This window comes from Myotis yumanensis, unplaced genomic scaffold (assembly GCF_028538775.1).
Source record: "Myotis yumanensis isolate MYYU_CA2020_CCGP unplaced genomic scaffold, mMyoYum1.0.hap1 SCAF_16, whole genome shotgun sequence".
NCBI lineage: Eukaryota > Metazoa > Chordata > Mammalia > Chiroptera > Vespertilionidae > Myotis > Myotis yumanensis.
The window spans coordinates 18,585,251-18,601,766 of record NW_027223767.1 but is presented as its reverse complement, the minus strand read 5'-3'; the positions used below and the strand labels follow the sequence as shown (position 1 = coordinate 18,601,766).

General features: G+C 47.6%; 1 protein-coding gene across 1 annotated transcript in view; it reads right to left on the bottom strand.

Moving 5' to 3' along the window:
• Nucleotides 1-15,096, bottom strand: part of PRPF8 (pre-mRNA processing factor 8) — a 29,487-nt gene extending 14,391 nt beyond the window's left edge. The window contains exons 1-24 of the mRNA XM_070394922.1: nucleotides 15,048-15,096; nucleotides 14,718-14,828; nucleotides 14,044-14,212; nucleotides 11,844-12,008; nucleotides 11,528-11,746; nucleotides 11,188-11,400; nucleotides 10,940-11,065; nucleotides 10,738-10,843; nucleotides 9,569-9,759; nucleotides 9,320-9,439; nucleotides 9,044-9,233; nucleotides 8,791-8,910; nucleotides 8,548-8,682; nucleotides 8,044-8,173; nucleotides 7,603-7,799; nucleotides 7,277-7,483; nucleotides 6,985-7,148; nucleotides 6,710-6,836; nucleotides 6,391-6,583; nucleotides 5,717-5,904; nucleotides 5,312-5,550; nucleotides 4,948-5,094; nucleotides 4,549-4,759; nucleotides 4,240-4,356 (exon numbers count right to left, since the gene is read on the bottom strand). Of these exons, the coding sequence (XP_070251023.1) occupies nucleotides 4,240-4,356; nucleotides 4,549-4,759; nucleotides 4,948-5,094; nucleotides 5,312-5,550; nucleotides 5,717-5,904; nucleotides 6,391-6,583; nucleotides 6,710-6,836; nucleotides 6,985-7,148; nucleotides 7,277-7,483; nucleotides 7,603-7,799; nucleotides 8,044-8,173; nucleotides 8,548-8,682; nucleotides 8,791-8,910; nucleotides 9,044-9,233; nucleotides 9,320-9,439; nucleotides 9,569-9,759; nucleotides 10,738-10,843; nucleotides 10,940-11,065; nucleotides 11,188-11,400; nucleotides 11,528-11,746; nucleotides 11,844-12,008; nucleotides 14,044-14,212; nucleotides 14,718-14,817 (3,774 nt within the window). The 5' untranslated portion in view covers nucleotides 14,818-14,828; nucleotides 15,048-15,096. The remainder of the gene's footprint in view (nucleotides 1-4,239; nucleotides 4,357-4,548; nucleotides 4,760-4,947; nucleotides 5,095-5,311; nucleotides 5,551-5,716; nucleotides 5,905-6,390; nucleotides 6,584-6,709; nucleotides 6,837-6,984; nucleotides 7,149-7,276; nucleotides 7,484-7,602; nucleotides 7,800-8,043; nucleotides 8,174-8,547; nucleotides 8,683-8,790; nucleotides 8,911-9,043; nucleotides 9,234-9,319; nucleotides 9,440-9,568; nucleotides 9,760-10,737; nucleotides 10,844-10,939; nucleotides 11,066-11,187; nucleotides 11,401-11,527; nucleotides 11,747-11,843; nucleotides 12,009-14,043; nucleotides 14,213-14,717; nucleotides 14,829-15,047) is intronic.
• Nucleotides 15,097-16,516: the final 1,420 nt, after the last annotated feature.

The following is a 16,516-nucleotide window of genomic DNA, read 5'->3' as shown; positions in this document are numbered from 1 at the left end:
AACAACAAACTGTTCCAGTTCTAACCACTATAGCACACTCCTCTCTAACCACTGACACCCTCCATTACTCAGGCTCTTACCTCTCACACATCTATTCCCTTGATGCCTATATTTTTTCCCCCTAAGGCCACTGGCTTCTCTGGTCTCTTTCTTTTCTCCCCTCCCATAATCCAGGAGTCCAAAAGGGGCCAGCACCCTTAATTCCCCTGTAGCCAGTCCCTTACCACTCCACCACAGTCCTCCAGCAAAACCCAATCCCAAATCACCAAAATCTATCCACATTCTCCATCCCATCACTGAGTAGCTGAGTGCTTCTGGGAAGAAGTCAGTTTCCTTCATTTTCTTGAAACCCACGTACAGCGTAGTTTCTTCAACATCCCATCATACCTCCAACACTGTGCTTTAAAGTCTGAAACCCTGTGTCCCTTACTCCAGCCCAGGCAAAGCTGAAAAATTCAAGACTGTAATAACTTCCCACTTAACTTATCTACATTCACATCTATCCAGACCTCTTTCCTATTAGGTTTAGAGGATCTTTTCCCTCTGCCTGCCTTTTCCACCATCCCTACGCAATTTCTCTAGAACACTGCTCCATCACTTAGCACACTTCTATTGCACTCTGAACCTCTATTGGCTCCTTCTTAATGAAAACATACCCAAGTCACTCCCATTTAAAAATACCTGCCTTGACTTACATCTCCCTCTAGGTGGCATCTAATGTCCTTCCTCCTTCGTCCAGCTCTGGCAAATCGACAGTTCTTGCTGTCTCCACCCCTCACTTCCCATAAAGCCTCACTGCAATCTGGCTTCTATCCCTACTTATTTCTGAAACAGCTCTTGCTAAGGTCACCAATGACGTCCAGACCGCCAAATCCAATGGATACGTCTCAGACCTTATCTAAGTGAAAAACTCTTAAGCAACTGCCAGTGTTAACTGGCCGCCCACTCCCCACAGCCTTGGCTCCCGTGACCCAGCACTCCCTCCGTCTGGCCACACTGCTGCTCCGTGTTCCCAAGCGTTCCCAACTCGTCCCTTGGCTCTCCTCACTCCTTATATTTTCCCTGGATAATCTTGCTCACTCTTGAGCTTTACACCATCTTTTTTATGCTGACAGATTCCTAAATCTACATCTTCAACCCAGACATCTTCTCCAGGCTTCAGATTGTAAAATACCTCCTCTTGGACATTCTATAGAAACTTGTAAGTTACCCCTGACTGCTCTTACTTTCTCACCTCATTTATCTCCCTGGAGCTTCAAACTCACAGTATTTTTCATCAAATCTAAGAGACCATCAATTTAAGAGGCACCAGTGAGGGGGGGAAATACACACATGTGTATATTTATCATGGAATTAAACAAATATATAAATATCTACTGGATACCTCCACCTAGATATTCTCAAGAACTTCAAACTTTTTACATCCTAAACTATATTCACTTATTCCCCCCCTAAACCTGTTCTTCCCGTAGTCTTCCAATTAGTGACATCAATATCCACCTAGTCACCCATGCCAAAAACTATTATTTTGACTTCTTTCTTTCTCTCTGGCATCCCATCAAAATGAAACTCACCTGATCATACCTGCTAACTACTTATCAAATCTGTTCCCCTATCCTTACTTCTACTTTCACTGCTTTCATCATTTTTATCTGGGCTCTGGCAGTAGTCCCCAAACTGATCTCACATCCTATTCCTCTAAACCCATCTTCCCACAGCTGCAAGAGTGAACCACCTAACACAGAAATCTGAGACAGTCCCGCCCATGGGTAAGGCCCTTACAGAACTCTTAATGAGACGTAATCCTCTCCATGATCTGGCTCTTGCTTATCTACCCAGCCTCCATCTGCTAACAGTCCCAACTCTACGATTTTATTCCAGTAAATTCTCAACTTTTTACAGTCCCACATATACCTGCTAGTTACCTCTCCATTCTTCTGGCTGAAGGAATGCCCTCTCTCACCACTTCATCACGTTATTTTTTTTTCCAGGAAGCCTTTCCTCCCCTTCTCCCAGAGAAGGCGCGTCCTTAACTGGTGTTCTCACAGATTCCAATACAATAGCTCTTTTCCTGACTATGCATCTGTGTTGTCTCTCCAACTAGGTAAGTGAGCTCAATTAAGGCACAGACGCTATCTTACATATACTACGCACATAATACCTTGAGTGCAGTAGTTATCAACAAGCACCAATGAATGAATAAGCTTCATAATTCCAGTTATCTGACCCTTAGAGGGAATAACCAACCTAAAGGACAAACTTTTTCCTAGCACCAGTCTCCAAAAAAATCTATCATGAGGAACTTTAGGTAAGGAATATTAAGATAAAATGTATCCTCAAAAGAAGCATCACTAAAAAATTTAAGGCATTCTTTATGTGTGCTGCATATTTAAAGGGATATGAAGGTCAGAATAAAAAAAATTGCTACAGCCGAAACCGGTTTGGCTCAGTGGATAGAGCATCGGCCTGCGGACTGAAGGGTCCCAGGTTCGATTCCGGCCAAGGGCATGTACCTGGGTTGCGGGCACATACCCAGTAGGAGGTGTGCAGGAGGCAGCTGATCGATGTGTCTCTCTCATCGATGTTTCTAACTCTCTAACCCTCTCCCTTCCTCTCTGTAAAAAAAATCAATAAAATATATATTTTTTAAAAATCCATTGAGAGCCCTAACCGGTCTGACTCAGTGGATAGAGCGCCGGCCTGTGGACTGAAGGGTCCCAGGTTCGATTCCTGTCAAGGGCACATACGTTGATTGCGGGCACATCCCCAGTAGAAGGTGTGCAGGAGGCAGCTGATCAATGTTTCTCTCTCATCAATGTTTCTAACTCTCTATCCCTCTCCCTTCCTCTTTGTAAAAAAACAGTAAAATATATATTTTTTAAAAATCCATTGAGATACTTTATTTCTATGTATGTATTATATTCCTAAAAAAGGAATCCCAGGATTTTCTATCTTTTGTTGATTTCTGATTTTGAGAGAGGGAGAGAAAGAAAGAGAGAAACATCGTTGTGGGAGTGAAACATAGATTGGCTGCCTGCTGCACACCTCCTACTGAAGGATCAAGCCTAAAACCTGGACACATGCCCTGACAGGAAGTCGAACCGGCAACCTTTCAGTGCATGGGACGACGCCCAACCAACTGAGCCATACCTGCCAGGGCATCCTTTGTGTTGCTTCTTTGTGGATCATGATACCAGCTGAAGTTGTCAGTACAATGAAACCAAACTGACAGGGTGGATTCAGATTATTTTGGCATTTTTAGATCTCTGAGTTGCATATCAAATCTGGGGCTGACCACACCACACCTGTTTCATCTGCCTGTGCAGTTCATAATTTCCCAACTGTGATCATCAGGGCTCTCAAATCCACCAGTGTAACCTTGCCTCATCAACACAGTTAGAAACTGGACAATGACTTTGGAGCACAGCCTAATTAAGAACTTGGTGTTTCCCTCTTTTTGGCATTATTGATGCTCTTGCGAGCATCAGCCAAGACATTCATGTACACCATTACAAGGCGAGGAAAGACAGTGGAAAGGGCGAGATGACCTGTTAAACCATGCAAAAACTTGTATACACAGTCTACAAGTCCATCTGCCTTCAGAAGCAACTGAAGGGGAAAACAGACACTGAGATAGCTAATTATGCTTGCTTTTCAATATGCACACTATGTTACTGTTTAAAAGATGAGTTATATGAGTTGGATCACTAGCCCTTGGGAAAATGCAAAAACAGTGATTTTTTTCAAATTTAAAAATCCAACTTCGCCGAAACCAGTTTGGCTCAGTGGATAGAGCGTCGGCCTGCGGACTGAAAGGTCCCAGGTTCAATTCAGGTCAAGGGCATGTACCTGGGTTGCCGGCACATCCCCAGTAGGAGATGTGCAGGAGGCATCGATGTTTCTCTCTCATCGATGTTTCTAACTATCTCTCTCCCTTCCTCTCTGTAAAAAATCAATAAAATATATTTTAAAAAAATAATAATAAAAATAAAAATCCAACTTCAACTCTTGCCTTAATTTAGAGCCATCACAACTACAGAGAAGTAGACTGCAGAAGTCCTGCAGGGAATTCTCAGAAACTAACTAACTTGATTTGAACTCTAATCTGCTATCTATACCTAAAGCACAGAGACGGTACAGTGGGCGATACTGGGAAGAAAGGAGAGCAAACCAGGGGAAGAGGTGAAAGGGAAGTGAGATGGACAGAGAACACAACCGAAGTGGGGCTGTCTGCGATACCTTGGTGAAAGTGGTGGAGCCGGAGGCCATCAGAATTTGACGCACACGATTGTGGAAGCGCTGCATTGACTCATCATCCACACGCAGGAAACACTGGGCTGTCCGCTCCTTAGTAACCTAAACCACAAGGTCAAGGTTAATTGTCTCTGGTACTGCCACAGGAGCAAGAACCAACTCTGACCACCACAATGCCCTGCCACCCAGCAAGGCTCAGCTGACGGATGATGTTGTGTTGGTATTCCTCACCCCCATGCCTCCCGGAGGTACAGGGGTGGCAATGCTCTGTCTAGCCCCCTTCCCAGGTTGTACCTCATTCTGTAGGTTCCAGACCCCATCCTTGTGGGTGAACTCCTCATAGCTGGTGCGGCACTTTGGCAGAATGCGGCACTCAAAGCCACACATGTTGAACAGCAGGTTGGGGTTGTCCTTACTGTACACGGACACGAAGCTGTTCTCCCACTGAACTGTAGTCACTGACCGTGGCAGACGGTTCTTGATGTCCCAGAACACTGCCCGACCCCTGCCCACAGAAAACATATGGTCACATCAGTCTCCTGAGAAGAAACTTCCCTTCAAAGGTCAGACTGACGATAACCCAACAGAATACACTCCTCCCACCCAGGACACAACCTCATGAATCCCGTCTAATTGTCTCTGAATCCCTCAGGCTGATGTTCTTCCAGCTCCCACAGCCCCACTCAGACTCACAAGTTGACATCATGTTTCATGAGGCGCATGCGGGCATCTCGGGGCCAGCACTTCTTGTTATTATAGCCAACGATGTTTTCATTGTTGGGGTCAGGGTGCTCTGTCAGGTAACGCTGGATCAGGTCTCGAGCCTCATCTGCTGTAAACCTACACCAGGCAGAGTGCATTGCTGAGGCCCCAATACACTAGGACCTCAGGAGACCTACAGCTGGATAAACCCCAAACCCCTACCCTACCCACAGGACTTCATTCCATTTTGAAGCCCCAACTCAGGAGAAAGTCAACTAAGGTACAAGAGCCACTTCCAGAGGCTAGGTATATGCCTCAATGCCCTGCAAGGATAAGAATCCAGGCAAGCGCTCACCTGAAGAAAATATGGATGCGATCAATGTATCTGCAGAAGAGACGGATTGGGTGGGCAGCCTCCGTGGCTATGTCCTGGAAACTGAGAAAGTCATTTGGCATCTGAGGGGGCCCAGCCATCTCACTGGCCCGGTGTAATCCCAACACAAGCAAATCCATCACCAGGCCATAGTACTGCACAATGAATGAGGCGAACTGCAGGCCTCGGATGATCCCATATGAATTCGTGTGGTTCATGTCCTAGAAAGAAAGACTTACAACTCTTTAACAACTCTCAACCCATGGCCATGTCCCAGGCTGCTCTAGGGCCCGGCCTCTTTTGCCCTCCCCTTAATAGAACCTAACTCAGTGGGCCAGACCCTCACCCCACAACAAAACTCCTTGTTACCCTGCCCCTAAGACATACCTTATAGTTGATGACAACGTTGTTCTTGGCTGTCATGTAGTCAGCTATGTTGTGGTCCACAATGAGTCGCAGCAGCCTATTAAGTAGGGTCAAGTCGATCTTCTCATACATCTTCTCAAAGCGTGACTCCAGCATGACATTGCACTCACCCTCACTCGTCTCCCACACATCCTGCAGGTTATTGATGCCTGAGGAGTAAACAAGACATGTCTCCAGATTAGAAATTCCCTTTCAGGACTAGTGCCTCCAGTAGCTATCATATTCGCACTAACACTGCTCATTCATCTGGATTGCTAGGACTGCTTTGTCCAGTTTAACATCAGCACGTATTTCCTTGGTACCATGCAGCAAGAGAGTAAATGAATTATGCTGCCCGAATGAGAACCTTTCCCTTTTTTTTCAAAAATGTTTTTATTGATTTTTAGGGAGAGAAGAAAAGGAGAGGAAGAGGGAGAGAAACATTGTGAGAGAGAAACATCAATCGGTTGCCTCCGTACCAGGGATTGAACCTGCAACCAGGGTAATGTGCCCTGACCAGGAGTCAAACGGGTGACCTTGCAGTGCATGGGACTACACGCAACCAACTGAGCCACGCTGGCCAGGGCCTGAATACTAATTCTGATGTAAAACTCAATTCCCCTCCCTTCCTCAGGGGTGATCCCAGAGAAGTTTACCTTGGCACCACTTATACACAAGCAGAGGAGGCGGTTCTGTGTCAGCAGGCTTGATCCAGGGTGGGAAGAGGCGGCGCTTGTCAGCTTCATACCACAGGTACTGGTCCAGGTAGGCATCAGTTATCTTCTCCAGTGGCTCCACATCATACACTGGCACCAGGTGGCTATAGAGATCCATGAACTCAATGCCCACCTGTGGGACAGGGAAGCTGGCTCACACCAATCCATCAATCACCTGAGGCATTCTGCCACCCTGAGTGCCATGAATGAATAGCAGAGCCGAAATAAAATGGAGGGGGTGGGGGAGATCTTCACTCACTTCTTTAAAGGCTCTCTGTGTGAGGAGGTGACGCTTGATGCGGGACAATGCCTCATGGGGGTTGTCGTAGGCTTGCTCGATCAGCCCTAGCTCCTCCCTCTGAGACTGGTTTAACCGAGACTTCACACTGACAAGGCAAGGCAACAGGAAAGTGAACGAGAAAACCAAGAGGAAACCAAACTCAGAAAAGACTGAGGCTAAACCTTCCTTTGGACTATGATAATGCCATTCTCCCTGTCACCTTCCCACAGGAGCCTGTCTACTCCACTCCTCACCTGTAAGCTTCCTTGAGCCGCTCTAAGGCCAAGATGAGCAACTTGGTGTCATGTTTATAGGAGAGTGGAGGGAACGGGATGGGTGAGAACCTACGGCTTTCCAACCAGTGCACAGTGGTGGTATACACTGCCACTGCCTCCTCTGCTGTGATGTAAGGCCCATCCTGCAAGGTACACATAATGAATGATTAGCCTCCCACTGTAGCCAGTCCCTCCGGCACAAGGCATGGGCCCAACTCTGCAACCCACTCCCTGGCCACCCCCACATCCAGCCCAGCCTACTCTGCCCAACCTTCAGGTAGTTGTGCTGCCGCTCCTGTTCTGCCTTCAAGTAGAGCCGGGTGAGACGGCCCAGGTTCTTTTTGCAAACAGTCTTGTCCACAGTGGCCCCACGACGGATCCGTTCTCGGTTGTAGTGGGCAGTGTTGGTCCACCAGTCAGCCTTGGCCTTCACATATCGAAGGATCATATTCTCTATGGGCGTTGGCAGTCCAGGGACCTGAAAGTGCAAAAAGCACAATGAGAAAGTGATGGGAGCCACACAGCCCCCTGAGAGCGGTACTCCCAACCCCAGGAAAGATGATGTCCTTGTCTGCTCAGAGGTGTGGAGATACCCACCTTCCAGGGAATGTTGGCCTTCCAGCAGCGCCAGGCCTCACTGAGGTGCTGCAGAATTGTCCGGGCCTTGTTCTGTTTAATGCCCTCAGGCATCATGTCTAGAATGTCATGCATCACAGCTGCCCGAAGCTCAAGGTCAAAATGTGACTCCACTCGCTGCTTTGTTACAGTCTTCGCCACCCCCTTTGAGTGTCGACCTAGAAGTGAAGTGATTAAGAGTCATTGCTTTTAGTGAGTCTTTACCTTCATGCCCACCTCACTAACCATGGTTACAACAAAATAAACAGAATACTAGGTCAGACTCATTAGAGAGTGGGACTTAGAGGCAATGCAGGAGGAAGGCAGTCAGTCTCTAACAAGGGCAGGGGACAGAACAGGAACACATAGGACCTACCCGTGAGGGGATCATGGGAGAAGCTGGACAAAGAGAAAACCACTCACCTTCAAACTGCCGGGCCAGGAGGTTGCCCAGCCATCGCTCCAGCAGAGGGGTGATGCCACGCATGAAAAACAGCCAGACCCGCCAGCCAGCAGCCCAGAAGCCACAGCCAGGGCCCTTCCCTACAGGACCCTATGATCCCAAGCAGAAGAAGAGAAGTTAGCAATTAATTTAATGACAATAGAAAATTGGGCAAAGATGGGATAGGAGAAACCCATGTATGACAGTGAAGGGGGGAGGGGTGTGGGGGAGGAAACACTCTGGGACCTCAACAGCTACAATGAGGTAAATGAGAAAACTTTAAGGCAGAAACCAATTAACTGAAATTTCCTATTTAGACCTAAAGGTGGACTTGAGGAAGGTATGGTAAGGGGTGGGGGACTGTTAACATTCACAAGGTGAGGGCAGTAATGACACAGAGCTTTTCTCCAAATAGGTCCCTGGAAAGCACCCTGACTAGATATAAAAATTAAAATGGGTCTGAGAGTGTATGGGCAGGGACCCACCGTGTTGAAGCGGTAATAGATGAGATGCTTCAGGTCCTTGCACATGCGAATCTGCCGCATCAGCTTGTATTTGTACCGGTACATGCCCGTCAGCTGCCCCACATGGGCAAAGATATACTGCAGTCCATCTGCCAGCTGCAACACAAATGCCCCATCAGGCTTTAGGCTACAGCCAGCTCCACAATCAGCCCAGGCTTCACCCAGCTTCTCACCTGGGTAGGGGTTGGAGACACTTAGCCTTACCTGGAAGGCATCCACATTGCCTAATCGATACTGCACATGACTGTCTACCACCAACTTAGTTAAACGCAGAACTTCTCGACACAGATGGAAAGCATTCCCAAAACGAGATTTTTTTCTTTCCTGGAGAAGATGCCAAGAACAGAAAAAACATTAATCAGCAATGGTCCCGACTGGATGTATGCCTCCTTTGGGGGCCAGAGCAAACCAGTCCATCCCTCAAGCTCAGGAGACCCTTAAGGTCCAATGCAGACACCTTGGTGGTGAGCGTCTTGACAGGCTTGAGGTTGAAGTTGTAATCCAGGTGCAGATAGTTAAGGTTTTTCCGGTGAATGAGAAGGTTGAGCATGTTGTAGCCCTGGCGGCAAACCTGTAGCCCCACCTCCACCCAGTCCAGCTTCGTGGACTGAAAGAATTTGGTGGCTTTGAAGGAGCGGAACAGATACCTGGAGTGGGAATAATGAAGAGAGTGTTAGCTTGCTGATCATCTTTGGAACAAAAGAAGTCTGAGCAGGGCCCTCAGGCACCTTACCTCTTCTTCTGGGCTTTTGGGGGCCGGTGCTTCAGGGCATTAAGTACATAGTACTTAAGCAGCTTCTGATAAGAGACCCTCACTTTCACAGGCTGCCCAGCAGGACAATGCTCCCGATACCTGGGAAAACACCCATCAGGTAAGACTGGCCCAACTCTCTTTCTAGCCACTCAGATAAAGGCTGCATGCCCACCCCGTTGGCGTTTTCCTCCTATCATCCACCACCATCCTCCCAGGTAGAAGCCTTACCAGTTCTTGACAAGGGGGATGTCCAGGGCCCGGCGGGTGCGACCAGAGCGTAGGTTGAAGGGCCGTGGGGCCCAGAGCAGGGCGATGCCATTGGCTGTATTGTCCGTGTAGAGAGGGGTGTCCTTCAGGAAGGGCTCCACGAAGTCTGGGAGCTCAAACTCCTCATCATCATCTGGTAATGGTTCCTGGCTCTGAAAGAATAACCCCCAAGGGTTCAGTTCTTGCTGAACTGAGCAGAGACCTGCGATGGAAGGGAAACTCTCTGGGGCCAAGCAGAGTGGCTACATCTGCCATGGAAACTGGGCTGCCTGACAAGAGAAACCCTAAAGGCCAGGGTAAAGGAGGCCAAGAGAGCAGAGAACAAGCCAGGGCCAACCAGGAAAGCAACCATCACTAGTCACAACCCAACTGGCTCACCAACAAAGGCCTCCCAAAGAGCCTAATACTGTAAGAAGTAAACACTGCTATCAACTCCTGCTCAAGCTCCAAAAACAGGGCTTGAAGAAGCGGATTTGTTCATGTTAAGAACATGGTGGAACATAAACATAAAAAACACTGTATGTGTAAGAGCCAGTCACAGAAGACTACATATTGTTAAAAAAATAACAATTCTATTTACATGAAATACCCAGAATAGGCAAATATAGAGACATAAAGTAGATTAATAGTAGCGTAGGCACGGAACATTCACTGGAAATGGAGAGTGACTGCTGATGGATGGGTACAAGGTTTCTTTTGGGGGGAATGAAAATGCTATAAAAAAATTGCCTGAGTTGATAGTGGTGCAACTGTGAATAAACTAAAAACCACTTAATTGTACACTTAAATGGGTGATTATTGTACACCCTTAAATAGGTGAACTGTAGACTTTAAATGGGTGAATTGCATAGTATATGAATTAAATCTCAATAAAAGGACTTAAGGGAAAAAACAACACAGTGGAAACAGACCAGAATGAACTACAGAGTCCCAGAGGATGATAAAGCCCAGATGGATAATCACAGAGACCAAAATTACACCAATAACTTAGAGCCAAATGCCGAACTCTCAAATTAGCCTATAGCTCAAGATGAACATCTCGCTCTGATGAATTTTTATCAAGTAACACCTCAGCCACAGTCAGAAAATTTCACTTGGAAGAGCTGAAGTCAAATGTTCCCTCCCCTCACCTTGACTGAGTGCCTATGGGAAATTGGGTTGATCAAAGGATCAAAGTAGAAAGCTGGCAAATCAGGATCCTCAGTTTTGATGAACACAACATTAGGAGTGTGGTACCTAAAAAGAAAGAAGAGTTAGCCAAGGTTTTCCTGCCCTGGCCCAACCTAAATGCCAGCCTACTCCTTTCCTCCACCTGTGTTCCAACTCTCTTACCAGGTGAGGTGGACATGGTGTGGAAGGTTGTTGTACAAGTAAGGGAAAGCAATCTTGTATTCCGTGCGGATAGGCTGCCGGATGATGATCTTATTAATATCATTGAATTCATTCCAGTCTTCATCCCTAGGGTACAAAATCAAAGATGATCAGACTAGTTGGACAGTTTGGAAGCTATAATGGACTCTTGAGGATCGAGATTAGAGTTTATTCAACCCAAGATGCCTAAAATTCCTACTCCAACTTACTGTAGGTTGATATCTCGAACAAGAGGTTCAAATTTGGGGCCTCCAGGAATGGCCATATTGAGTGCCTTGGAGGTAAAGAAGGCCTTCAGATCAAACAGATAGAAGTAGTTGTCATCTACCAAGTCTGTCAGGAGCTGATTGGCCAGGCGGTAGAGAGTGGACATCATGGGCAGTGTGAACTGCCAGCGCTGGTAAGTGGAGCCATTCACATACCTAGGAAGAAAAGAGAGACTCATGTCTGGTGGGTATACCAGCTAACCAAGCCACAGTACCGACTGCTCTCCCAGGACTCTTGGATTTCCAAAATTCTAACAGGAGTGGTAACTCCAACCACACTTACTTCCTGCTGTCCCTCAATGGCTGGTGGTCATAGAACCAGTCCAACACAGGCGCATCCTCCTCAGGGTCCAGTTCTAGCTGAATGGCCTCCAGTGGCTCAACATCTAGAATGTTGTCAGCATAGTCCAAAGGCGGCTCCTCATCATCAAAAGGGGGGAAACGCATTCTCTTGAAGTGCCTCCTGTCTCTTTTTTCTCGCCGCATCATAATCCACATTGACCTGCAAGCCAACAACGTCACACAGTGGTTCCCACCCACTGCCTCCCAACCACCACCACCACCACCACCACCACCACCCATATTCCAGCCCTTCTCACCCCCACTGGGAGATGTAGACAGGCTCAATGACCCAGGGAATCTCATTGACAAAGGAAATAGCTCCAGTGATGTGGTACAGCACAGGCACATCCCGAATCTGCTCCCAAGGCATAGGCATGTTCTCCAGGAGTTTGAGGACTGCATGGGGCATGTACTTCAGGGCTCTGCAACATTAGGAAGACAAATAATTAGAAGTCACAAGGTATCACATTCCACAGAAAATCCTACCTTACAGTCCAAACTTCCAATTGCACACAGCCCTCCATGACTAGAAACTCTGCTTTCCCCTCTCCAACTGTGCTATTCTTTTTTTTTTTTTTTTTTTTAATATATTTCTTTATTGATTTCAGAGAGGAAGAGAGGAGAGAGAGATAGAAACATCAATGATGAGAGAGAATCATTGATCGGCTGCCTCCTGCACACCCCCCACTGGGGATCGAGCCGCAACCCAGGCATGTGCCCTTGGCCAGAATTGAACCTGGGACCTTTCAGTCCACAGGCTGATGCTCTATCCACTGAGCCAAGCCATCTAGGGCTGTGCTATTCTTCTTAAACTTCAGTCCCACAATATTGGGTTTCAGTCCCTCTAAACCAGTGGTTCTCAACCTTCCTAATGCTCTGACCCTTTAATACAGTTCCTCATGTTGTGGTGACCCCCAACCATAAAATTATTTTCGTTGCTACTTCATAACTGTAATTTTGCTACTGTTATGAATCGTAATGTAAATATCTGATATGCAGGATGTATTTAGCCGACCCCTGTGAAAGGGTCGTTCGACCCCCAAAGGGGTCGCGACCCACAGGTTGAGAACCGCTGCTCTAAATCAACAGCTATTCCTCTAAAGACAGCCTTTAGACTGTCTCACATTCTATTCTCTCTGAACTTACCCATAAATATTAAAATACTCAACATACTTTATTGTAACCATTTGTCTCATATCTGTCACGCCACTAGACTATAAGCTCCAGAAAGGCCATTACTTCCTGTTCACTACTCTTATACCTAGCACCTAGAACAGTTCTCCAGAAATAGTTTTGGGGAAAAAAAGTTTTGAAACTAACAAATCCTGTCTTAGTGGTTAATGAACTGGTATTCATAATGAACTTGTTAACATTTTTGTGTCCAAATGGGAAAGGGATTTGCTAAGGTGTTTGTACCTGTACTCTCCCAGCTTGGGGCCATAGAAAAACAAGTGTAAATACCTCAGGAGTGAGCTACTCCTGAACCTGAGAATTCTGTTCACTGAGGAGTTACAAGCACAGAAGAATGCACAACATGTCCTGCTCTAGGCTTCAACCCTTTCAAAGATAGGGACATATTATCATAGCACCAACAGGGCAAATTAAAGCTCCAGTCCCAGCCCTGGTCAGGTAGCTCAGATGTTTAGAGCATGGTCCCCATATGCCAAGGTTACGGGTTCAATCCCGCGTCAGGGCACATACAAGAATCAACCAATGACTACATAAGTGCATGCAACAAAAAATTGATGTTTCTGTGTGTGTGTGTGTGTGTGTGTGCGCGTGCGTGTCTCTCTCTCTCTCTCGTTCAAATCAATCAATAAAATTTTTTTTAAAAAGCTCTAGTTCCAGCCCTAACCGGTTTGGCTCAGTGGACAGAGCATCAGCCTGTGGACTGAAAGGTCCCAGGTTCGATTCCGGTCAAGGGCATGTACCTTGGTTGCAGGCACATCCCCAGTGGGAGGTGTGTAGGAGGCAGGTGATCAATGTTTCTAACTCTCTATCCCTCTCCCTTCCTCTCTGTAAAAAATTAATAAAATATATGTATTTTTTTAAAAAGCTCTAGTTCCAGATAAGGAAGTAAAATCAAGGCAATAAAGAGCATGCTGGGCCCTAACCGGGTAGCCCAGTTGATTAGAGTCATCCTGACAAGCCAAGGTTGCAGGTTCAATCCCCGTTCACGGCACGTATAAGAAGCAACAAATCAGCATTTCTCTTTCTCTAAAGTCAATAAATAAATTGTAAAATCCTTCAGAGGAAAAAAAAAAAGCATACTGGAAGATCTGGAATCATCACAGGACCCTAATGGTTTTCTCTTTTCTCGTATAACCACCAAGATGGGCTGTCCTAGAAGACTAACGTCCCAAATGATAGAACAGCTTTCCAGGACTACTCCTTATGGGAGAGGGAAAAAGGAAAGGGGCCAAACTCCAAGCAAAGTAATCCCAGGATGTTCTTTACCCCAAGTAGACCCTTTTGTCATGGCGAAACTTCCTGTTGGTCATGTCTCCATGGTCTCGAATGATCTTCCTGACGTGCTCTGGGGGCATGTCTTCCTTCTGAGCATCCACAAATCCAAACTTCCGCTTTTCGGCATAGCGCTTGGCCTGTAACTGCTGCCATTTTCGGGCTGCAAAGACACCTCGGTTTAAAGGACTGGACACTCTTAGTCCAATCATCCCCATCTCCTGCCCTGGGGTGAGGACCGGTCAGGATGTATAGAGAGAGGCCAGCATCCAGCAGATGCACTCCCTGCTGATTCTCCTGTCACCTTGCTCTTCTTTATTTATTCCTTCCTCACATTTACCACTGCCTGACATTTATGTTACAGGTTTTTTTTACGTTTTTTTATTGTCTATCTCCTCCATCGCAATTCATAAGCCCTTATAAGGACGGGAGCTCTATCTGCACCGCTATTGTATCCCCATTGTTTGGATCAGTGTCTGAAAATAAAAGACGCTCTTAAAGACCTGATTCGGTGGAAAAAAATCGGGGGTGAGGGGCAGTAAGTGCGCTGACACCTAACGCTTTGACACCTGCAACAACAGAAAAAGGGCTCAATGCCGCTGCAGGCGCGCACGCGCACACCCACCCCCACGTCTCGGGGCCCAGACACCGCTCCCGCACGCTCTCACCTTTCTCCTGCAGCTTTTCCTCCGACATGTAGTCCGGCAGCGGGGCCAGAGGGCCGGGCACCGGGTTACCCGGCCCTCGGTAAGGAAAGACCCCGGCCATCCCCGGAGAATCTGGGGGGCGGCAGGAAAAAATAAATAAATTAACGAGCAACAGGGCCCGGGCCCACAAGAGGCGCAGCAGGAACGCGTCAAGATGCCCGCCTGCAGTCCCTCCGCGCTCCGCGTGGGCGCAGCCCGGCCCAACCCCTCCGGCCGCTCGGCCGACCCCTCCACGCCTCCCGCGGCCCCTGGAAGCCCGCCAGACACCCCCCGACAGCCCCTCACACGGACCTCCGCTCGGGGGAAACGCAATGGCGGCCAGCCTACGTCCGCGCCGCGCTCCCAGCGCCGGGAAGTGCGCAACGCAGCGTCGGCAATTGACCCAATAGGCGCCGATGTGCTCAGACAGATTAGAGAGCTCACCAATTAGAGTTGCATATCTGGCTGGTGGGGGCGGGTCTGTGGGCGGGGTTATTTGAACGCAAGGGGGTGTGGTCGGAGAGGCCCAAGTCCCGCCTCCCGCTTTTCTGAGACAGCTCTGGGACTCCAGCAGACCCCGTCGTCTTATCCGCCGCTGGCGTGGGACAGCGAGAGTCCCAGGCTTACAGAATTTCAATACATTGGTCAAAATCTGCACATTATTCTGTGTCTAGTCTCATAATGAAGACTCGAGGTGCAGTACTAGCTCGCAGTCAGCCAACCCTTTGTTCATGCATGCTTTCATTCATTCAGCCATCATTTATTGAGTACCCGCTATGTATTATTAGGAATATAGCGGGGGGGGGAGGGGGGCGGGGGGCGGGAAATAACCTCACTGAGCTCACAGGGTAGCGGGGAGGCAGACCAGGTTCTTAGATGCGGTGTGATGGGAGTTTTGGGGGCAGGGCATTTATTTTTTTAATATATTTTATTGATTTTTTACAGAGAAGGGAGAGGGACAGAGAGTTAGAAACATCAATGAGAGAGAAACATCGATCAGCTTCCTCCTGCACACTCCCTACTGGGTATGTGCCCGCAACCAAAGTACATGCCCTTGATCGGGAGTCCAGCCTGCGACCCTTGAGTCCACAGGCCATCGCTCTATCCACTGAGCCAAACCAGTTAGGGCATGGGGGTGAGGAAGGGGCAGGGCATTTAACCCCGCTTGCAAAGTCAAGGAGGAGTTTAGTTAATAAACCTAGAAAAATAATTGGACATGGGGAGCAACGTTGCTGAGTGCCTTTTCCCCCTCCCTCTCCATTCCTCTTTTCTCTCCCTACGATGACTACACCATGGAGTGTAGAGTGGACCCCCTATACATGCTTCTTGGATCCCTCCGGCCCTGTCTTTCTGCCTGAATTGCTCTCCACCTCCCGCAATCCTTGTTTCACTTCCCATTCTTGCTGCATCCTTTGGTAATCACTTTCAATCTGACTTAACAGATAAATTTGTTTGAACTCACACCAAGTTTATTGGGGAGGATGCAAAGGAATTGTAACCAATACAGCCTGTCAATCTAGTTGGGAATTTAGAACTCAAAGGTGAAATAATTAGAGAAAAATGCAAAAGAGGGTCCAGGCAAGTGCTGGCTGGTATGGACATTCATATAGTTCAAACAAGGGAGAGGAACACTATCAAAGATTTGATGGAGATGGGTAGATGTGAAGGGTTTGATATCTTTCTTTAAAGATGTCAAAGACAGAGGAGATAAAGAAAGAGGAGGGAGCCCTAACTGGTTTGGCTCAGTGGATGGAGCATCAGCCTGCGGACTGAAGGGTCCC